The following is a 22,044-nucleotide window of genomic DNA, read 5'->3' on the forward strand; positions in this document are numbered from 1 at the left end:
AAAGAACCCCGTACACAGGGTGCATTAGAACTTCACACTCAGTGCTCCTCTACTGTATCACAGGGCACATCTACACGTGCATTAATGCACTCTAATTATGGCACATTCAGTTTAGTACCTGTAATAATAGGTACTAACCTAATCTGTTGTAATCAGCACTACTGCACAGTAGTGCTGGCACATGTCTTTTAGGTGACAATAACATGTTTTCGTTGTGATGTGCTAATGAGCAGTCTCATATAGATGCACCCACATTATCTCAGATGCTCTAATTTACAATTGTCTCACACCAATTGGTTAAACAGGCCCAACACAGAGGAGAAGCCCCAGAAATGGAGCAGGAGGCAGGATCCCCCTGTGTCAGGGAGCTCAAGAAGGAAGTCTCTCCCTGACAGAAGCAGCTAGATTTAAGTCTAGAACTCTCTTCAAGGCAGGACAGCTCTGTAATAACTGCCAAACAGAGATCCTAAAGCAAAAGGTTGTGTGGCCCACAGGCCTGAGTGGTAGGACTGGACTCTAGAAACCTGAATTCTATTCCAGGCTCAAGCACTGGCCTGGTGGGCGATTACAGGCACCTCACCATCTCTCTGTCCCCCAAGTTCCCCATTTTTAAAATTGATAATACAGGCAGCCCTTGACAGTGTTCCCCTGTGTTGTCCTAGCCCAGCTGGTGCCTGGCCACACCTGCTCCGCTTCAGCAGGGAGGGGTGAAAGCCTTGGAGGGTGTCTCTCTTCTCTTCCCTTTGGCAGGGGCTGGCAGGCATGCTCTAGTGCCCCCAGCTTCTGGCTTGAGCCACTGCAGGCCTATGCCTGCATTTCCTGGTTTAACAGAACATGTCTGTCCAGCTAGTAATCAGTTTAAGCTGCACAGCTTAGCCTAAACTGCAAAGAGTAAATCAATTCAGGCTCAGGCTTTTTGAATGTCTGTCCCTAGTCAAAATGTAATTTACACCCATTTTAGGGCATCTGATACTTCCAGAGTGGTGTGTGTGGTGTGTGTGTTGCGGGGGGGGGTGCTTAATTATAAATGGGAATCAAGCTCTTGTTTTCAATTCTACATTACAGTACTATCAGTCAGATTCAAATTATTATGGTACAGTATTGCCAGCACTCGTGATTTTATCAAGAGTCTCACGATAATTAATTGTATTTGAAAACTCCAGCTCCTCATTTAAAATTAGACTTAGACTTCTAAATGTATAAGATGACAGATGACACATTTACAAAGGATGACAAGGGATGACAAACCCTTACATCAGGGTAACTGCACCTAGTCTGATGTACAGTTATCCCTGAAATGATCAGGGGTAATAAAAATACACTGGTATAACCTACACTGATTATCTATGTTGTCTGTCTGTACCTCATACATAAGGTTACAATATTTCTAGGTCCAAAAAAGAGGACACCTGTCATAGGAATGATATGATTGGTGGGGGAGAGGGGAGTAGCATGCCGGTGTCCTGCCCCTGCCCATTCTGTTGCCCTTCACTGACAAGCCATCGCCCCACCCAGCTCTACTGCTGCCTCACACTCTGGACCCACTGACCCAGCCCTGCCAGTGCCCCTCACTCCCAACCCGTAGTCCCCTGCCCCCCACCCCCAGCCCTGCTGCCCAAACAGCTCCTGTATTGCGCGTGCATGTACTCTCTCTTAAACACACACACTCTCTCTTTCTCTCGCTCTCCCTTGCCAGAGCCCATGTGGGGAGCATGTGACCCCTGACAGCCAATCAACTTCCATGCTGCTCCTAGCCCCAAGCAGCTAGTCCGGGAAAGCAGAAAACCCAGAGAGTTGCTTTTATTTTAAAAAAACCACCCAGATGCAACACAGGGGTCCAAAAAAGAGGACGTGTCCAGGAAAACCTGTACATATGGTAAACTTACTCATATGGGAGTAGCCATTTGGTCTGAGAAACCCTGCTCCCAGCTACCTATGCCAGCACTTAGTACTAGGAGCATATTGTATGCAGGTACCTCAGGATGTGTGCATGTCTGTCTGCTCTGAATCCTGATGTGACTTATAGCAGTGTATAAAATCAATGTGTGGTCCACCTGTGTAATATAATCTATCCAGGCCTGAAGTTACTTATGAACATAATATTTAAGGTACTAAATCATTAAGGAGCTTCTGAAATTTTTGTCCTTAGTTTTCTTTGAATTTCAAACTGCTACAAGTAGTAATAGAATTGATGGGAAAGGCACATAAGATTTCTGTTCCAGTCAGTGACTGAATCTCTGTCCATCATAGATTTGGAGCAAAACTAAGGAGATTTTTGCATTGCTGATTGAAGCCCTCCTCTTGACAAAACTATACCAATTTTATTTTTAAAAGACCTTTAAAAATAAATGAAGAAAGGCAGCCATACAGACGAAAATATCCTTATAGGCTAGAGATTTTCTTCAGAATTCTCTTTATAATCTATAGGGAAAATCTACAGACTAGAGGGAAAACCAATAGAACTGACAAGTCTGCTATATATTTAGGCTTGATAGGATTCATTTTTAGCTATAAACATTGATAAATGTTGATTTCACCTGATATTCACAGACCAACAGAAAAATATTTCCATCAGTAAACATCAAAATGTATAGAAACTTTAAAAATGTAAAGACATTAAATTTAATGTCTTTAATTTTTAAGACTAAAAAAAAATTACAGGTAAGGAAATCTGGGGCAAGGGGTGCCCCCCCCACACACACACGGTGGCTGCTGCAGGCAGGATGGAAGTAGTCCTGGCTGTACTGCCTATGCACTGCTCCTTTGGCAGTGGTTTGGGCAGCAACTACAGGAGCTGGGGGCTGTGCTGGTAGAGGGGTTGGAGAAGTAGGGCTGCCAGGAGCCTGATGCCACCAGCCACTTGCTCTGCCCAAGTCCCACCTGAGGATCAGGCACCAAACGCTCATTGAGCCATCCTGTCCCAGGTCTGCGTGATCACGGAAGGGGCCATACTTCCAATGAGCCCAGCCCAGTCCCTGAATGATCACGTATTGATTTATGGATATTTATTTTTTTATATTTTAACAGGTGATTTTATAAAGCTTTTAACAGTATACTGTCATTACTAAATTGTCTGACCCCTAAACCCCTAATTTTGCACAGTCCTGAAAATTTGAATGAATAAAAATCTATAGAAATCAAAAATGCTGAGGGACTTGGCTGATGTGATTGCAGAGCTGCTGGCCATTACTTTTGAAAACTCATGACAAAGTGGGGAGGTTCTGGATGATAGGAAAAGGGCAAATATAGTGCCTATCTTTAAGAAAGGGAATAAGGAGGATCCATGGAATTAGAGACCAGTCAGTGTCACTTCAATCCCTGGAAAAAACAAGGAGCAGGTCTCCAAAGAATATACTTCTAAGCACTGGGAGGAGAAGAAAGTAATCAGGGACAGTCAGCATGGATTCACCAATGACAAGTCATGCCTAACCAACCTGATTGCCTTCTATGAGATAACTGACTCTGTGGATGTAGGGAAAGCAGTGAACGTAATATACCATGACTGACTTTATCAAGGCTTTTGATACCATCTCCCACAGCATTCTTGCAAGCAAGCTGAGGAAGAATGGGTTGGATGAGCGGATGGTAAGATGGATAGAAAGCTGGCTGGATTGTCAGGCTCAACAGATGATCAATAGTTCAATGTCTAGTTGGCAGCTGGTATCAAGTGAAGTGCCCCAAGGGTTGGTCCTGGGGCTGGTTTTGTTCAACTTCTTCATTAATGATCAGGAAGACGAGATGGATTGCATCCTCAGCAAGTTCATGCACGACACCACATTGGGGGGCATAGTAGGTACACTGGAGGATAGGGCTAGGGTTCAGAGTGACCTAGATAAATTGGAGGATTGAGCCAAAAGAAATTTCACGAGGTTCAACAAGGACAAGTGCAAAGCCCTGCACTTAGGATGGAAGAATCCCATGCACCACTACGGCCTGTGGACTGCTGGCTAAGCAGCAGCTCTGCAGAAAAGGACCTGGGGGTTACAGTGGACAATAAGATGGATATGGATATGAATCAGCAGTGTGTCCTTGTTGCCAAGAAGGCTAGCAGCATACTGGGCTGCATTAGTAGAAGTATTGCTAGCAGATCAAGAGAAGTAATTATACCAGTCTATTCTGCACTGGTGAGACCATATCTGGTATACTGTGTTCAGTTTTGGGCCTCCAACTATAGAAAGGATATGGGTAAGTTTGAGAGAGTCCAGCGGAGAGCAACAGAAATGGTTCAGGGGCTGGGGCACGTGACTTATGAGGAGAGGCCAAGGGAATTGGGTTTATTTAGTCTGTAGAAGAGAAGACAGAGAGGATTTGACAGCAGCCTTTAATTACCTGAAGGGTGGTTCCAAAGAGGATCAAGTTAGATTGTTCTTAGTGGTGACAGATGGCAGAACAAGGAGCAATGGTCTCAAGTTGCAGCAAGGGAGGTTTACCCTGGACATTAGGAGAAACTCTCTCACTAGAAGGGTGGTGAAGCACTAGAACGGGTTATCTAGAGAGTTGGTGGAATCTCCCTCCTTGGAGGTTTTTAAGGCCAGGCTTGACAAAGCCCTGGCTGGAATGATCTAGGTGGGGATGGTCCTGCTTTGAGCAGGGGGCTGGACGAGATGACCTCCTGAGGTCCCTTCCAACCCTAATTTTCTATGATTCTATGAATGCTTCAAAATAAACATTGATTTTAGCTATCAAAATTATCAAAAAATAAAAATCAAATTCTGCCAGTCAAAGTGCTTGTCGCCTTAATACAGGGTTTTGGTGAGTCAATCCAAGAGTCATATGAAGTAAATGTCCAAAGAAAAAAATGTTTAGATCAATTCAATTTATCATAGTTTCTAAAATTACATCTCAAACAGTTTTATAATTCAAAAGGTATTTTAGTTCACCTGTAAAGTGTGCAATATATAGCATTAACTTTCCAAGAATGCACACAAACACATAAACATGTACGTCCATGCCATGCACACATATATCCTGAAAATAAAGTCTATCTATGTAAATCTATGCAAATATTTGTCAATTATTTTAAATATGCTGAAATATTAAAAGTTTGTACATGAGCATTCTCTTACGCCAGATATGTCATGAACACTTGCCCACATGAACAACAAGAATGCCAAAAATTCTACTTAGTCTGACCAGAAGTGCAGTATTTGCACTTGAAATATAAATTAATTCCATGTGCAAGTTAGAGTAGCACTTCATTAATAAAGTGCTTCTGCTATTGTCTGTGGTATAACACTGTAACATCTCCTTTCAGCTTTATTAGACACTTTGGAGACTAGTTTTATGCATCTAAGAATCTCTAAGGACTTAGTTTAATTATATCTCATTTAAAAACTTGTATCAAGTTTTCATGTACTCATACATGAATTTTGATAACAGAACTATCTGTTTTCAAGTATTCATAATGTTATCAAAAATGTTCGCTGGGGAATGAAATTCCCTATATTTGCTTTAAGCCTCCAAGTAAATCTGTTTTTGTTGAAAAGTTGAACAAAATCTGTTCAGGCCATTTCTAAAACAAAAAGCAAAATATTTTTCCACTTTCAAACATTTTTGCACTATGTTCATTCATAATGGAGTCATACACAATGGCATATGTTTGAACATTTGACCAGGTCACATACAGTCATTTGAGGATTATGTAGAGAAAAGAAGAGTTGTGAGTTATATCAAGGTGGGAGAGAATATCAATTCTGTCAGTGTGGGGGTAGTAAATGCTGGGAGGTCAACATCAGGAACAAATTCCAAAGCTAAGAATTTAATATTGAAAACACCCACTCCATTACTGAAATCTCAGTTAAAATAGCAAAATTGACAGCAGCAGCCTGATTATCTCAACTACTGGGAAACCACATTGTGAAAAAGATTGTCTTTAAGGAATACAGGACCCAGACCATGAATGTGACTTATAAATCATATTTTGTAAATCTCATGAAAACTTGTAATGACAGTCTTCCTGAGGGAAAGGATAATTAGTTTAGAAGTTCTATTGAATAGTGTTGTTTTTATTATGTAAGACAAAGTTTTTGAAGTATCATTATTTATACGCTACAATATATTTTCAACAACAGACAATATAATAAACATTTAATTGTTCTAGAAGACCCCTATTTCTCATCCATTTTCTTGATGGCTAAAAATATCTGACCAGTTACAAGACAATATTACGATTGAGCCCGTCATAATTAATCATAGCTGATGAAAGATTTTAGGCAAATATTTCAATTGTAATGAGAGCTCTTGAAAGCAGTTATCCACCTAAAGAAATACTTTAGAATACTACAACTCAAAATCAAAACCAAAATCCAGGTAGCTAATAAAGGAATTGTATCATTTTATATTTTATCATATTAAACAGAGAGATTAATTTGGAGGTTGTCTACCAAAAAAGAAAATAAAGTTTAAAAGAAGAGCAAGTGATGGGATGCCCAGAGTTCCAGAATCATAATATATGAGTTAAAAGCCTTATTTTTAAAATACTTGGGGAATTTTTTAGTTTCTTTCTTACCTTCAAATATTTTACAAGTTTCTGAATTTGCCAATATTCAGATGGCAAATCAGTATTTCCTTCCTGGTGACGTTCCGGCTGTTCTTCATCTTCCTCACTCTCTGAAGAACTTTTACTAGCTTCTTCAGACTTTTCTGACACTTTACTACAATAAACAGAGAAAAATGCTTGCTTTAGTAGCTGTAGACTATTATAAACAGATACATCTATAACAGATTCAGCAAGATTTTTCATCATTAGAAAAAGCATTCAGGGTTAAATTTATCAGTTGCTGAGTAGGATTATTGTATGTGCTGAAAAAAAAATGAACTGAGTAAAGTGAGAAAAATAAATAAATAAGCATACCGTTTTGCAGCTGATTGTGCTTTAACAGATCCAGAGGAAATTATACTTGCTTTCTTCTTCAGTTCGTGACTAATAGGTCTAACTTCTTTTTCTTCTTTGATGTCTTTTTTTGCAGCACTGTCACAAAAAACATTTTTGGTTAAATATCTTATTCTGTGGTTTGTACATGTGGTGTCAGTCTACGAGAATGTGTGTACATTAGCGCAATGACTTTCATTAAGAAGTTATGCTTAATCAACTAACACTGCTACATTAGCATAGTTACGTTCTTAAAACATGATACAGTAGATGGTTATCTGCAGCAATACCTTTTAAGAACAATAGTCTTAAAGCAACATTTCCACTGGAAACACTGTCAACCGTGGAAACATTTTCTCTCTGTGCATTTTCTATACAGTAGCAGCAACATAGCTGCTATGTAAAAAAAAACATTAGTGATGGGCAGATGTAAAGTTGTGATGTACAGTACAGTCATGTTCCTCCCAATTCCTCGTGTCAGGTCACACAGCAGCTTGTTGGAGTTAATTTTTCTTTTGTTTCTCCCCAAGAAAGAAAATGTCCATGTCTAACACTTGAAGAAAAACTCAAGATGATCAGAGACTGTGAAGTTCTAAGAATTAATCAAAGCTAAGCTACTGTCAGCTGGGAGTTGCACAGGTCAGTTGCATGCAAAATCTGGAAGCAAAGATTGCAGCTGACCATAAGGCCCACACTACACATGCAGGTAAAGGCATGATAGGATCTAATGTGCGATTCATACAATCACACCTCCTGCCATGCCACATGTGCACAGCAGGAGGTGTGATTGTGGAATTGCATATTAGATCCCATTATGCCTTACTGCTGGTGCAGGGGGTGCCCAATCCTGGGGTCCTCCTGTCCCAGCAAAAAGCAAGAAGCAAGCTTCTGTGGCTGGGAGCCCCATGCACCCCAGTTGAGGGGCTCCCAATTGAGATTGCTGATGCAGCATTATTGCCGCCTCAGGGGGTGTGGGAAACCTTGGTGCTGGAGGATCACTGTAGGGTGATTCTCCCCCGAGGGGTGCATGAAACTCCTCGGGCAGGAGGATCACTGCTGTAGCAAACTCCCCACCCTGCCAGGGCTCCCAGCTGACAGGGCTCACAGCCACAGGGTGCAACATGCCCAGCATAAACCCCTGGGGCCTGGCGATCATGGCTGCCATGATCCCCAGGGCTTGGGAGTATGGGAAACCCCTGAGGCCTGAGGATCACAGCAGGAGCAATCCCCCCTGCCTTAGGGATGTGGGAAACCCGCAGAGCCAGAGAATCACCCACCCTGGGTGTTTCCCACACCCCCAGGGCAGGGGGATCACTCGTCTTGCAATCCTCCAGCTCTGGAGGTTTTCCTCATTCCCAAACCCTAGGGATCATGGCAACCATGACCCCCATGGCCCAGGGGTTTTACACTGGGGATGGTGCACCCTGCAGCTGGGAGCCCTGTCAGCTGCAAGGGAGACCCTGCTACACATGCAAATTAAAACTCGATAACAAACAGCTGTAAATTTAGCACACATTTTTGAGGTCTAACTTTATAGCTGGTTGGAGCTTTTTACTGTGTGATAGCTACTTTGCATGTGTAGCTGGTTTCCAGGTAATTTCACAATTAACCAGTTAGTTGCACAAAACCTGTAACATGTAGAGGGGGACCTAAATAACAGATTGGAGAAGAGCTGCTGTAAACGTGTACTTGAAGGAGAAAAAAACAGTCAATAAGCCTCCCTTTATAAGGTTCAAGAAGAAAAGGACACATAGAACAGTGCTTTTGGGACTCACAACCAAGGAAAAGACTCTTCAATTTGTTGAAACAGTTGGCAGATTACCCAAGAGCTGAGCAACAGCAGAGTTAAAGACTTCCTCATATTATTGAAAAGGTTTCCCTGACTGACATCTGTAGTGCTGATGAAGCAAAACTTTATCTGAAACAGATCTGTGACAGATAATATTTAGGGAAAAAAAAATGGAAGAGCCAGACCACGGGCAAGTTTCAAAGAAAGGGTAATTATAATTGTATGTACTAACAAGGAAGTGATGGAGAAACACTCAGTGTACATTGATCACAAAGTCAAAATGACTAATTTTTTTCTGAAAGGTATTTCTACATTTCGCTCTGAATTATGACAGGTCAGAAAATGAAAAAGCGAGATCATTAATGTCAGATCTAGAGCCATCAGATAAGCCTTTTATTTGGATAACTGTTCTACACACACTGAAGAAATGTTTCTCTCTAACATTCAGCTCAGATTCCCACCCACCAACAGTAAAATATTAAGGCAAAATGGAGCAGGAAGTCATTAAGAACATGAAGGGACATAACTGAACAGAGGTTGCAAAGTAGAATTTTATTGCTCTTTTTATGGACCCTAACACTGATATTCAGACTGATCTGAAATGTACAGATTTGTTAGATTGTGTTAATCTTGTTGAGGCATGGAAAGTCAGAGAGCCAATTACAATGTTCAACTGTGTCAAAAAAGTAAATTGTTGTGCAAAGAGAAAAAAGCAAAGCAGGATGTGCCACTTCCCCTCCGTGCTGCAGGTGCAGCAGGCAGCCTGCAGCAGCAGCCGCTTCACAGGTGGAGGGGACATGGGCCCCCAGGGCCCCTACCGGGCTGCCCCCAATGGCAGAAGCACCACCCCCAAGGGCCCCTGGGTGGCACAGAGTCCTAGACCCATCCAGGCCAGGGTCCGATGCCACGAGTCCCTGCTGCTGTGCCAAGCCATGTGTGGCCAGCTGGAGCTGGGCTCTAGACACAGCAGCAGCCACCTCTGCTGCCTCTGTCCCCGCAGAGATAGGGAGGGAGCCCCCTGTGCACCTGGAGGAGCCCCCTTGGGGTTCCAATCATCCCACCACCCAATGGGGCTGGGGCCCTGCTTACCTTCCCCTGCTCCTGGCTGAGCTGTAGTTCAACTCCTCACCATGGGGGCCTCGATATGGCTCCCACCCCTTCCTTCCCCCACAGATTGACCTGCTGAGGCTGGGGGTGTTGGGTGCATGCATGCGTGTGTTCCCAGTTGTCTTCCCAACCCAGGATCAACCTATAGAGGCTTGGGGATCAACCAGTTGATCATGACCCCTGGGTTGGTGACCACTGCTTTAAAACATTAAATCCCATCTCCAAAACAAAAATGTTATTGAGAAGAAGAGCAAATTAACAAAGTTTTTCACTCAAAATAAGAGCGTTCACCCTTTTTAAAATGATTTGCATGTTGATGCCAACAGTAGAAAAAAAGCACTTTATGATGAAAATGGAATTAATACTGTTCATTTGCTAATGGTATAAATAACACTCTCCTTCTCCTCCCCACAAAATACTTTTCAATTCATAGGAAACTTCTGGGGTTTTTTGAAAAAAAAAGCACAACAGAGGTCATGTGTACATCAGGGCCCAGGAGAGTATCTGTTCACCAAGGCACCCCAGGGGAAGACAAGAAACAGTGAGCAAAACATGATTGAAGATCACTTCAGATTGGACATAAGGAAAAACATCCTTACAATTTGAGTGCTGAGGGTTTAGAACAGACTCCCTGCTAGGGGTGGTACAGTCACCCACCCTAGCAATCTTCAAAAAGCCTCTTGATGCCCACCTTGCTGAAGTCACCTGACCCCAGCAGTCTTTCCTGCCCAAGTTCAGCGGGGCTGGACCTGCTGATCTTGTAAGGTCCCTTCCAGCCCCTAATATCTATGAATCTATGAAATGTAATAATACTGTACAGTGTAATAATGATGCTGTAACATCAATAATGATAAACATACACTTCATTATTAAAACTGCAATTATTTAGTCTGAATAGTAAGAAAAGTACATGAACTAAACTTGAAAAAAACAAGAATAGCTCATAAATTGTAGGGTTTTTCTGTTTAAAAAAAAACAGGGTGCTGTTGGGCAGAAGATACTCTCTATAGCCGCAAGAGCCACTTAGAGGCAACATAGCATCAGAACGCTGATACATTACTACCAACAAACATTTGTGTTATGCTACATTATTAGGGTACATTACATTATGCTTGGAATATGTGGGCACATCTACATGTGCTATTAATTCAAAGAAGGCTTACTGCGCAGTTCCCAGCTAGCTCCAGGATGCACAGGGAAGCAGGGAGCTCCCAAGTCCCAGTGATGCTTGGCTCCCAGCTCCTGTGGAAGCAGAAAGTTGCCCTGTCCTGGTACTGCTCAGCTCCCAGCTGCTGGAGGGAGCTGGAAGCCAAACACTGCCAGGATTAAGGGAGTTCCCTGTCGCCTGTGGCCCCTTAGTGTAGGGATTGACCAGGAGCAAATTTGTTCCCGGCCAACACCTACACATGTGCTACTGCACAGTATCTATTGCACAGTTACTTTACTACCTGTATTTACAGGTGCTAACTAACTGGTCAGTAGACTAATTTCCTGTGCAGTAAATGTCCACATGTGTAGATGGTGACGCTTTACTGCACATAGATTACTGTACTGCACAGTAACACATAAAATACACACATATATTTTCAATACATACTTTTACTAGGATTAAATAGAGAGGGAATAGTATAAAAACTAGCTGCAGAAGCTGTTGGTTTTAAAATGTGAAGATAAAAATAAAATGTTTTACTAGATTTTTTTCAGATTTGTACAATGTTAAGAATTGGCTAGACAATATACAATAGAACTTCATTAATTGTTTTAATTAGTTCTTGCTGTTTTCCAAAAATTGAGACGGCACAGTCTCTGCTCCAAAGAGTTTATAAAATAAAAAATAGAAAGGAGACAATCAGTAAGGAAGATGACCTGGGTCAAAATCCCAATAATCTAAATTTAGGCTTTAAAATCCAGATTAAGGTACCTATATAGAGTGATCTGATTTTCAGAAGTGTGAGTACACGTTATTTTCATAAATTCAAACAAAATTTGTGGGTGCTTGCATCTTCAGAAAATCTGGCCACTTTTGTTTAAGAAAACAAGTCAAGATTTTGGTGCCTAAATTTAGGCAACCGTATCTGAAGATTTTGGCCGCAAAACAGAACTGAAGTGGTTGATAATTTAAGTGTCCGTGTTAAGCAATAACAAATATGTTAAAGCACAATGATTTTGTCCAGATTTTGTTAAGATATAGAAACCAGCTAAGAAAACCAGCGTGTAAGCTTTATAATAAAAGTGGGTCTTTAGAAAGATCTGAATGAGAAACGGTTAGTCATCTTTTCAGTTTGCTAGTCTGCAGCACAAAAAACATACTACAGTAGAAAAATAAACACACACAGAAACAGCACATTCCTCTTCTCAGCCAAGCTGTAAATTACTCATCTACACATTATTTAAAACTACCTAGCTGCAAGTCCACAACAACTATGGGTAGTTTGGGTTTAATTTCTCCCTCAGTGTGTGTGTCCCCATGAGTGCACACATGTGGTTTGTGGTGCCACCAACCCATCTGTGCTCGTAATTAGCAGCATGCGCCACCCAAAACCAGAGCCTAGATGGCCAGCTGCTAGTAAAGCTCTGCGCACCCAGATCACTGCTGCTGCAGTCCTGGGAAGTCCCCAGTACCCCAGGTAAGGTTGCAGGGGCCAGTCCAGGTGCTGGCCTCAGCCTCCCCTTCCCCACCTGGGGCAATATGCCACACGCCACAGCACATGTGCATGGTCATTCCCAGGGACAACTAGCAGCATCACAAGTGTGTGCTGATGATAGTTGCTCCTGGGGAAATGCACTTTCCTGCTCATGGGATGTGCCCAGTGGGTGCATCCAGACAAGCACACATGAGCTTTGTGGTACCTCAAAGGCTTTTGAGGCACTGCAAAATACATGCAGTGCATGTGAATAGATTCTCTACACTGTATATTTGTAGCACAAAAAAAAATTAGATACTGGGAACTCCTGGTATCAAAAAAAGGGGGGCAGGGCACATGTGGCTGCAGCATACGCACCCTAAAACGAGCCTGGCCAGCTGGAGCCACACTCTAGCTGTCTATGGCTGCCAGCCAGCCTCTGTGTGCCCAGCTCATCGCTGCTGGAGCCCCAGGAGGTACTCAGGACCTCAGGTAAGGCTTCTCAGGCCAGCCCAGGTACTGGCCCCAGTCTCCCCTACCCCACTCAGGGCAATTTGCCACACATCAGAGCATGCATGCAGGGACATTTCCCATGGACAAGTAGCAATGGCATAACAATGTGCTGCTGCTATTTTTCCCCAGGGAAATGCATGCGCGTGCTTGTTCGGACATGCTCAGTCTGTCTTTCTTATGGGGTTTCAGCACACTTATAGCTCTGCCGAGGGCCAGATCTAATGGGATCTGGTTCTGGTCTCTGTCATCTAGAATCCTCTACTTCTGCTACCACAGGGCTACAGAAGGTCTCAGAGCTCGATTTGGGCATTATTTTTGGTTTTGCTCTGGTCATGATTATACAAGTCTTAGGAAGTAAAGTGTCCTGAAGAGCCTTGAGTGATCACACATTCAAACTGTTGTGGATGTATGATTTATACATGGAAAAGCAACTAGATCCTTTCCAACTAAAATGTCCTACACCTGGGTTCTGACCAGAATACAACCATGGGGGAGGTCCTTTACACAACTGTAGCCTAATACTGTCAGTTATGACTAGGGATCTGGGTTTTCTGTTTCCCATAGAAAAGCAGAGTAAAACACATATTTCCCATTTTAGCAGAGAAACCCATGGATTTTGCAGTTTTGTAATGAGCCCTTTGCAGGCTGGCAGAGTTCCAGCCTGCAAGGAGCTGGGAGGGAACAGGAAGAGGGTGGTCAGACATGGGGTACCATGTTCATGTGCATGTACGTGTAAATGGCTGCCAGGCAGCTTGGAGAGCAGCTCCTACAGGTAAGTGGTGGAGGAGTTGAGGCCCCCATAGGAAGGGAGGGAGGTAGTTGGGCAGGGCTGGGGCTGGGTCTGCTGCCCAGCAGGGCAGAGCATGGGGCTTGGGGCCTGGGGCTGCAATACACAGTTGCAGGGCCCTAGTGGGGACTGAGACGGGGCTTGTTTGGGGGGTAAGGGGTGGGGCCAGCTCCCTGCAACTGTGTGCACTCCTGGGAGGGCAGGGGGACCCGTGCCCACCAGATATGTGCATGGGGTGGGGGTGGGAACGGGTTTCCCACTGTGGACTCAGGCTCCTGGCCTGCTGTCCTCCCCCGGGGCCTCCGCAGCCTAGCAGGTGTGACCCAGCACTGCAGAGAACAGTGGAGCCATGCAGGAAAGCTGCTTGCCTCTGCAAGCTCTGCAGTGCCTTGGCAAGGTGTCTCCTGCATGCGGGGCTGCAGAAAGGGGCTAAATCCCCTGCTGCTGCCTTTACTGCTCCCGCGTGCACAGGGGACACCTCACCAGGGCAGCGCAGAGCTCACAGTAACAACGAGCTGTCCAGTGTGTTATTCCTTGCACCAGGTCCCCCCCACCCCCCCAATGTGCACAGGGATGGGGAGCCAATCCCACCCTGGTTTGAGCCTGCAGCAGGCAACGGGGGGGATGCAGACTGGGGGCAGGGGCTACAGACCTGGCTCTCTGGCCCCATAGCCCTGGCATCTAGAGGCCCCTCTGGCAGGGCAGGGGGAGCAGGGACTGTGGATAGGGGGCAAGGAACACCAGCAAGGGTAGGGGGGGGAGTGAGGGGCACCAGTAGTGTTGGGGGGGGCATTGAGGGGAGTGAAGGGCACAAGTAGAGCCAGAGAGCTGTGGGGGGCGGGGAGTGAGGGGCATCAGCAGGGCTGGGGAGGCTCTTGGGGGAGTGAGGGGCACTAGCAGGGCCAGGGGGGCTGTGGGGAACCTTTCATTTTAATAATGGTTTTTGGGGGGTTTATCAGAGAGTATCCCTGGTTATGACCATGCCCATAGGATTTATCCAAAAACTATCAAATGCAGCACATCAGAATCCCAGATCTGCAGAACATCACTTTCCTCTTTCCATAAGGCAGCCTCCTACTGCTCCCTTCAAATATTCACCCCCACTATCACTTAGACCTAACATCTATACCAGATTCTGATTTCAAGAAAAAAAGTCTATCAGTCTCCACTGCCAATAAACTCTCCCCTTACATTTCTAAAGACCAATATATCCACTGTTAGCCATGGTTGTTGCAGGATAAAGTAGGAGGTGTGCATTATATGACGGGTAAAATAACAACTGGTAATCTTATTGATTGTAATCTTTTTCTAACATGCGTACTTTCTGCTTCCACTCAAAAAACACTTCTTGGATTAGATTGCCTATTCTTTTATGCTCCAAAAGACACTTTAAATAAGGAAAACAGTCTGAACTGAAGATTAAGTAGTGCAGAGAACTGCAAGGAATTGCCACCTCCTTCCCCAGTACTGGAGACATAATGATAATAGCCAAGGCTGAATGGAATGGGAGAGGAGGACTATGAAAAACTGGTTTACAGATAAGAAATCTTCCTGTAAAGTATTATGTGGTGCAGGGCTGTGAATGCTATTTTTCATGTGCATTTTCAACTTTTTTTCTTCAGCTTCAAAAATGTTGTGGTCCTACAATGTTTTTCCCAGCCATTAGTATACATTAACAAGGTCTACAATAAAATGCAGCTATTCAGATAATTACATACTCCTGGGAACCAGAAAGACCAATGTCCTTCCACTTCAGAGATGGTTCTAATTTCTTGTCGATGGGCTTGCCTTTTACAGGAGGACTCTTCATTTTCTCAAACACATTCTTTTCTGAACAATCATAAAACTTCTGGGATTGGCCAGAGTCCTCAGTATCAACTATTTCCAGATGCTGCTGTTTTTCATGCACTGGTTCTTCAAAAAAAGTATATTCCTAGTAAAAGATCAGGAAAACGTTTGTCAATCAAATTGCCACATGAATACATTTTTAAAATAATGTTGTAAAAAGTCCACAGTATAGTACTCTAAAATGACATATAGTAGCATATACAAAACTTTCCATTCATTCTATTGTGTAAAATTAAATTGTATTAAAAGAATACAACATCCATATCAATGTGAAATTTTCAATGGTGAAAAGCAAATGTTACCAGGTAAAAAATTAAAAAACATATCAAACAAAGCAGTTATTAACAAAATTTGGAAATTCTTGAACTTACTATAATACTAGATATTGTCCTGTACCTAAGAAGTGACACAATTTCTGACAAGCAGCATTACAGAGTATAACTTCAGATCGGATATAAAGCCCAATTTTGCAAACTCTTTCAGTGAACTAACTGAACAAAAATTGTTTCCATGAATGAAAGTTTGCAAGATCAGGCCTTATTTTTTGTATTTAGAAATAAAATAATAAATACAATGTACTATATTAACATATTTGCTACTTGAATACTGAAAGATGACGCTGTAGCTCAAACTTCCAGCAAAGTTAAAAGATACATAGTCACATTTAGAATGGAATCCTGAATGCCTGTTACAAGTATAATATATAATGCCACTCCAAAACTTTAAAAAATATTCCAAATAATTCTTAATAAATGTACTGACCAGTTTCAAGTTTTTAAGCTATTTTTTATAAAATTCATGTAACTATTTATATATACTTTTCCTTAGGCCTCTAAAGAAGGCATGTTTGTATAACAGTCCTATGTAGGAAAAGAACTGAATGGCCTCTATAAACCTATAGCTGGCTCTGTCTAGTACCACAGCTGATCAGAAGCAGCCAGAAAAGAAAAGCCTCTTGTCAACTCTTATTTTCTATTGGACCACACTCACCTTCTACAGGAAAAACAGTTTATGGGCTTTATTTTTCATTATTATTGAAGCTGTCACCAACAGATAGCTAAAGTCATTCCTTTATGTACCTGGCCCAATACATTTTTAAAAGACTGTCACAGTGTGGCTTGCATTCTGTTATTTAGTTATGTGAATTGGCCATCCTGGGCTTTCTGACCCAAATACCGAATCTGCCCATATTCACTAAATTATTTTTAAAATATAGTCTATAGATGACACATTTTTAATACATGCTAAACTGGTCAAGTTAGATCCTTCAGCTTCACTTTTTTTTCCATGTTAAAGACACAGGGCCGGCCTGTCCTATCCTGAGAAAACTGCAGCCTCAGGGGGCACCACAGCAAAGGGGCACCCCTCAGTGCTGGCTTCTCGTCCAGCTGCTCACCACCTCCCATCACTCCCCCGGTCCTGCCGCTGCTGCCACTGACTTCTTCGGCCACTTGCCACACCCTGTCCCCTGCCACTGCTGGCTTCTTTGTGTCAGGGGGCCCCCAAAAATTGTGGGCTGGCCCTGTATAGACACTGAAATGCTTTTTACAGCTCCCATATATTGACCGCACTAACACACTACTAACAAGTACAACCTTCCCAGTTCCAGTGCTAATCTATACAAGACTAGTAATTAGGGCTGATGAACGATTAAAAAAATTAATCACAACGAACTGCAAGATTAATAAAAATAGTCACAACTCATTGCAATTTTAATTGCACAGCTAAACAGTAGTCAGCACACCCCCACTCAACAGCCTGGAGCTCATATGCTGTGACTCCTCACCGCCACCAGCAATAGCTCCAGCTCCAATCCCAGCCCACCCCGCACCCATTCCAGACTCTCTGCCGCTGAAGCAGACCAGTTGGAACCCATGGGAACAGCCCCGATCCCAGCCCACCCTGCACCTGCTCCAGACTCACCTGAGCAGTGGCAGCAGTGGGGCAAAAGCTGCTGCTCAACATGAAGGAAAAGCGGCCCCTCCGTATCACCACTGCTGGGTCCTTCTTGCTGCAGCTTCCCGCAGCCCATGCCTGGGCTACCCTATGGATCCTCTGCACTGCCACCACTGCCCCACTGGGCAGCCCGGAAACAGCAGTGATGGAAGTGCAAAGGAGCTGCAGGGCAGCCCTGGTGTCGGCTCTGGGTGGGTGTAGTAAGAAGGGCCTGGCAGCAATAAAGGGAAGTGGTTGCTTTTCCCCCGTGCCGAGTAGCAGCTTCTGCCTGTCCATTGCTGCTGCTGCTGCTGCTATACTCAGTGTGGGTGGGTGAGTCTGGAGCAGGCACAGGGTGGGCTGGGATCAGGGCTCTGCGCATGGGTTCTGGCTGGTCTGGAGCTGGTCCACTCCACTGGTCAAAACAATGTGTGCAGTTAACACGATTAAAAAAAATAACACGTTAATTTGTTTTTGCTTTAATTGTGTAAGTTAACTGCAATTTACTGACAGCCCTACTAGTAACTCAATATGCAAGCTGACTGTATCTACAGTAAGTGTGCATGCATGTATGAAAATGGCAATTAATTTCCTACCTTATTGTTCATCATAGAAATGCATGAAAACCATTTACAACTACAAGAATAAGAAATAAGAATAGGAAACGCAATGGCACATCTACACGAGAGGCTGACTGTGCAGTAGTCCAATACTACTACACAGTAGCATCGCATGGCAAAAAAAGTGATGTGACACTATGCCATAGTAGTAATAGACTACTGCACAGCAGTCACAGAAAAGGTGTTCACCAGCACTACTGTGCAGTAACTCAGATTACTGCACATTTATTTAGTACTTTATACAAAAATTAAATAAACGCGCAGTAACGACTATGCAGTAACGTCTCGTGTAGATACAGCCAATGGATATTTAAAAAGGCACCAAAACATTTATAGCTTTTTAACTGGAAATTGCTACCTATCATTTTGTGGAAAGAGAATACGATTTATTTCAGATAGGGAGTAGTGTTAAAATAATACCATACACCCTCATTTTATTACAAATTTAAATACCACGTTTTCAAAACTTTAGAGCTCTGTGGAATTCTGTCCTTTCTAACAAAAATGCTCACTGGATTCTCATATTTTTGTCATTTCTACCCCTTGAGAGTTCTAAACAGAGGCTACTAGTAGGCTGACTTGCCATTAAAACCAACAGCATTATACCTCTACAATACCAACTTTTATTAAATTCCATGTTTTGTATGTTGAATCCACAAATCGAGCTTTCCCACGGGGTAATACAATACACTACTACTAGGCTGCTAAAATGGTATAATTTATACTCTTAAATATAACCTACTCTACAACGGTAGGGAATAAAATTAGAAGTGATTTATCTGACAAAACTGAAGGAAATGGAAAATATACTTGTTGAATAAATATATTTGTTGCTACTGGGACGGGAAAAAAGATCAAACTAAGAAAGGTATGTATTTTACCTGATAATGGAGAACAATTTGTCATTTTATATTGGAGACAAAATTGATAAAATACTATCTTTTTTATCTTTAATAATCATCAAATGAGCTCAAACCTTTTGTGGTTATTTATTTAATTTTTTTTACAATATCATACGAGAGGAAATTTATATTTGGATACAATTTTAAAGAATTATTTTGTCTAAGTGGGGATATAGAATACATTTCAAACTTTACATACTCCATGTTTTTTATACACAGAACAAATTTCTAAAGGTTAATTCCACCACTTTTAATACTAGCCACTGCTTTTACTTGAAACATATTAGATGTGACTCTCAGAACTGCCAAGCACCTACAACACCAGGAAAGTAAGTACTAACATAACACCTCTGGAAATCAGGCCAAGATATTTCAGGTTGGTCATACAAAACCTTGGAAACTCAAAATTACTTGTTACACTTGAAAGTTTGACTCCTAATTATTTACTTTTGTAATTAAATAAACTGAAGCTCCATATAATGCATGGAGTCAATCAAAGACTAATTTTCATCCAGCTAACTACATTTTAAGATAAATAATTTGGCTATTTTAGGTAGGGGACATGTAAATTATGTTATAGCCAAGGCTTAGTCACTATTCTGGGTTTTGTGTGTTGCCTCAATTAGGGGAGACATTTCCGGCAGTCAGGTTATTTCTCTGGTGTAGTCTTAGGGTATGGACATATGAAAATTTAGCACAAATTTAGCGTATGAAAAAAAATGGGGCAGGACTTTACCACCTGTGAGCTGCTCTGTGGAAATAACTTGGGTGCTTGCTGTTCGTGAAGTAAGTGAAAGCTAAGCTGTGGTAGCTTAATCTTTAATGAAAGAGTGATAAGTTGCCACAGTATCACTGCCATGTGTTGGGTAAAAGTGCACATATGGGCAAATGTCACAGAGCAGCTGACATGGAGTAAATCCTCACCCCCTTTCAACCCAGGCAATTTATCTATAAAGAATTAGGTTCTAATGTGGTCACTTTCCTGAACAGAGTAGAACAGGGGTTTTCAACCTTTTAAAATAAGTGTATCCCTGGGGGGCGGGGGAGCCAGTGCCCGGACATGGAGCGTGGGGTGGGGGGCGACAAGCAGCCAGACGCAGAGCGGAGGGGTGGATGGGGGTGGTGAATGGCTAGATGCAGAGTGGGGAGGAGGGGGTGGTAAGCTGCCAGACACAGAGGGTGGCAAGTGGTGGCAGCGCAGAGTCTGTGCAGCCCTGTTCTTTCCCCACCCCAGCACTGCTCCTGTGAGGCAGCAGTGTGGGGTGGTGGTGCTCGGTCCCTGCCCACCCCATATACTCCTTGGAACCTTTCAAAGTATCCCTGGGGGTACACATACCCCGGTTGACAACCCCTGGAGTAGAACAAAGATGTAACTGGGCAGTTCTATGTCCACGGCTGCAGCAGTGCAAGGAACAGCAGCCATAGTCGGGCAACTGGCCATGGGACAGCAGCAGCCACAGCTGCTATTTTGCACCCTCCCCAAGTTGGCATCTGGGGCTAGTGCCCCACTCACTCTTGTTAGTTATGCTAATGGAACAGGAATTAAACAGAAGACAGCTTTTTTGTGCAATATTCCAAGTCTTTTTTTTTCCAAACAGCACTCTTTTCAGCTCTCTTTCCTAATTTTCTCTCAGGGTCATGTTACAAGTGCTTGTTTAACTATTCTTAGATGTCTGTTCTTTTTCTGTCCACTTTTGTGGTATTTCTGGCTGCTTCTGCTTCCACATACATAGGATTCCACCAAAAAAGAAAAAATACCTAGCTCTCTGCTTTTGCATTCAACCTCCATAAAACCTCTTCCATCCACATAACTTCATTGTTAACAGGCTCAGCATATGGTCTGTGTTTTGGGTTTGCATTGTTCTAAGGCTACTTTAATTCCTCTTAACTTTATCCTGAATGACGAGTAAAACTGTGCTTATCACCTTCAATAAGGTTTCATCTCTCCAGCGTCAAAATATTATTAAAGTGCCAATGACAAACAGTTTGGGAGTTCCTCTCATTGCTTGATAATGTTTTTTGCCCTCCAAGTGTCCAGTGTTGAACCCTTAGAAAGATGTCAGTTTTGATCCACAGCCTTGGGAAGGATATAGCAATCTCCATCTGAACTTTAGATGTCAAGATTTAGCTTTTTGACACTCATTCTCACTGTGAGAGGGTGGCTTTGTCTCCCCAAACTCACTCAGAACTCTCCTGCCACAACTTGAAATGGGAGAAATGATAAAAGTTATTCCCTAAGTGAGGTGTGACACCATTGACCACCAAGTTGACTGTTAACAATGTATTCTGTTTATAGAACGCTTGCTACAAAGTCTTAAAAAGCTGCGTTCACAGCTCATTAACTGGACCGCAGTTTCCCCACTGCCTCACCAAGTTACTGGTGACTCCCTCACCCGGTGCCCTCCTAATTCCCCTTTTCCAACTCTCCTCGCAGGTTCCCTGGACCTGTTTTTGGTAGCCCTTGCTGCCTGCGACCCCTCAAGTAAGTACCCTTGCTGCTCACTGGTCAGCCATCGATTCATGGTTTCCCAGGCTTATGTCTTCCTGTCCTGCCTTAGTGTCCATTCAGGACTCCTTCCTTTCTTCTAGTGCCCTGAGGGCAAGGTTTTCCTCCTAAGTGCCTGCCTTTAAGCATGGCAGCCACTTTCATCTTCTTTATTTCCCCCCGGTGTGTGGATCTTTGTCAGCTCAGTCCAGCTATCATCCTTGCCTTTTCTGTGACCTCTTTTCCTCCTTTCAGCAACCAGAGTCCCAGGGTCTTCCCTTTAGACCCCAAGTAATACCCTGTTACACTCACCATGGAGTATCAGCAATAGAAGAGGGTAAGGAACAGATCATAGGAAATTCTCTCTTATAGATTCATAATTTCATAGATGTTAGGGTTGGAAGGGACCTCAGTAGATCATCGAGTCCAACCCCCTGCATAGGCAGGAAAGAGTGCTGGGTTCAGATGACCCCAGCCAGATGCCTATCTAACCTCCTCCTGAAGACCCCCAGGGTAGGGGAGAGCACCACCTCCCTTGAGAGCCCATTCCAGATTTTGGCCAC

The 22,044-nt window shown here is 43.1% G+C and overlaps 1 protein-coding gene across 2 annotated transcripts in view; it reads right to left on the reverse strand.

Annotated features, from left to right (window-relative positions):
- ODAD2 (outer dynein arm docking complex subunit 2) overlaps positions 1-22,044 on the reverse strand; it is a 192,396-nt gene that overhangs the window by 135,081 nt on the left and 35,271 nt on the right. For both annotated transcript variants that reach the window (XM_090047421.1, XM_090047422.1), the window contains 3 exons: positions 15,410-15,624; positions 6,854-6,970; positions 6,509-6,653 (listed from right to left, as the gene is read on the reverse strand). In XM_090047421.1, coding sequence (XP_089903547.1) covers positions 6,509-6,653; positions 6,854-6,970; positions 15,410-15,624 — 477 coding nt within the window. The remainder of the gene's footprint in view (positions 1-6,508; positions 6,654-6,853; positions 6,971-15,409; positions 15,625-22,044) is intronic.

This window comes from Crocodylus siamensis, chromosome 5 (genome assembly GCF_052110815.1).
Source record: "Crocodylus siamensis isolate JL-2025a chromosome 5, ASM5211081v1, whole genome shotgun sequence".
Taxonomy (NCBI): Eukaryota; Metazoa; Chordata; order Crocodylia; family Crocodylidae; genus Crocodylus; species Crocodylus siamensis.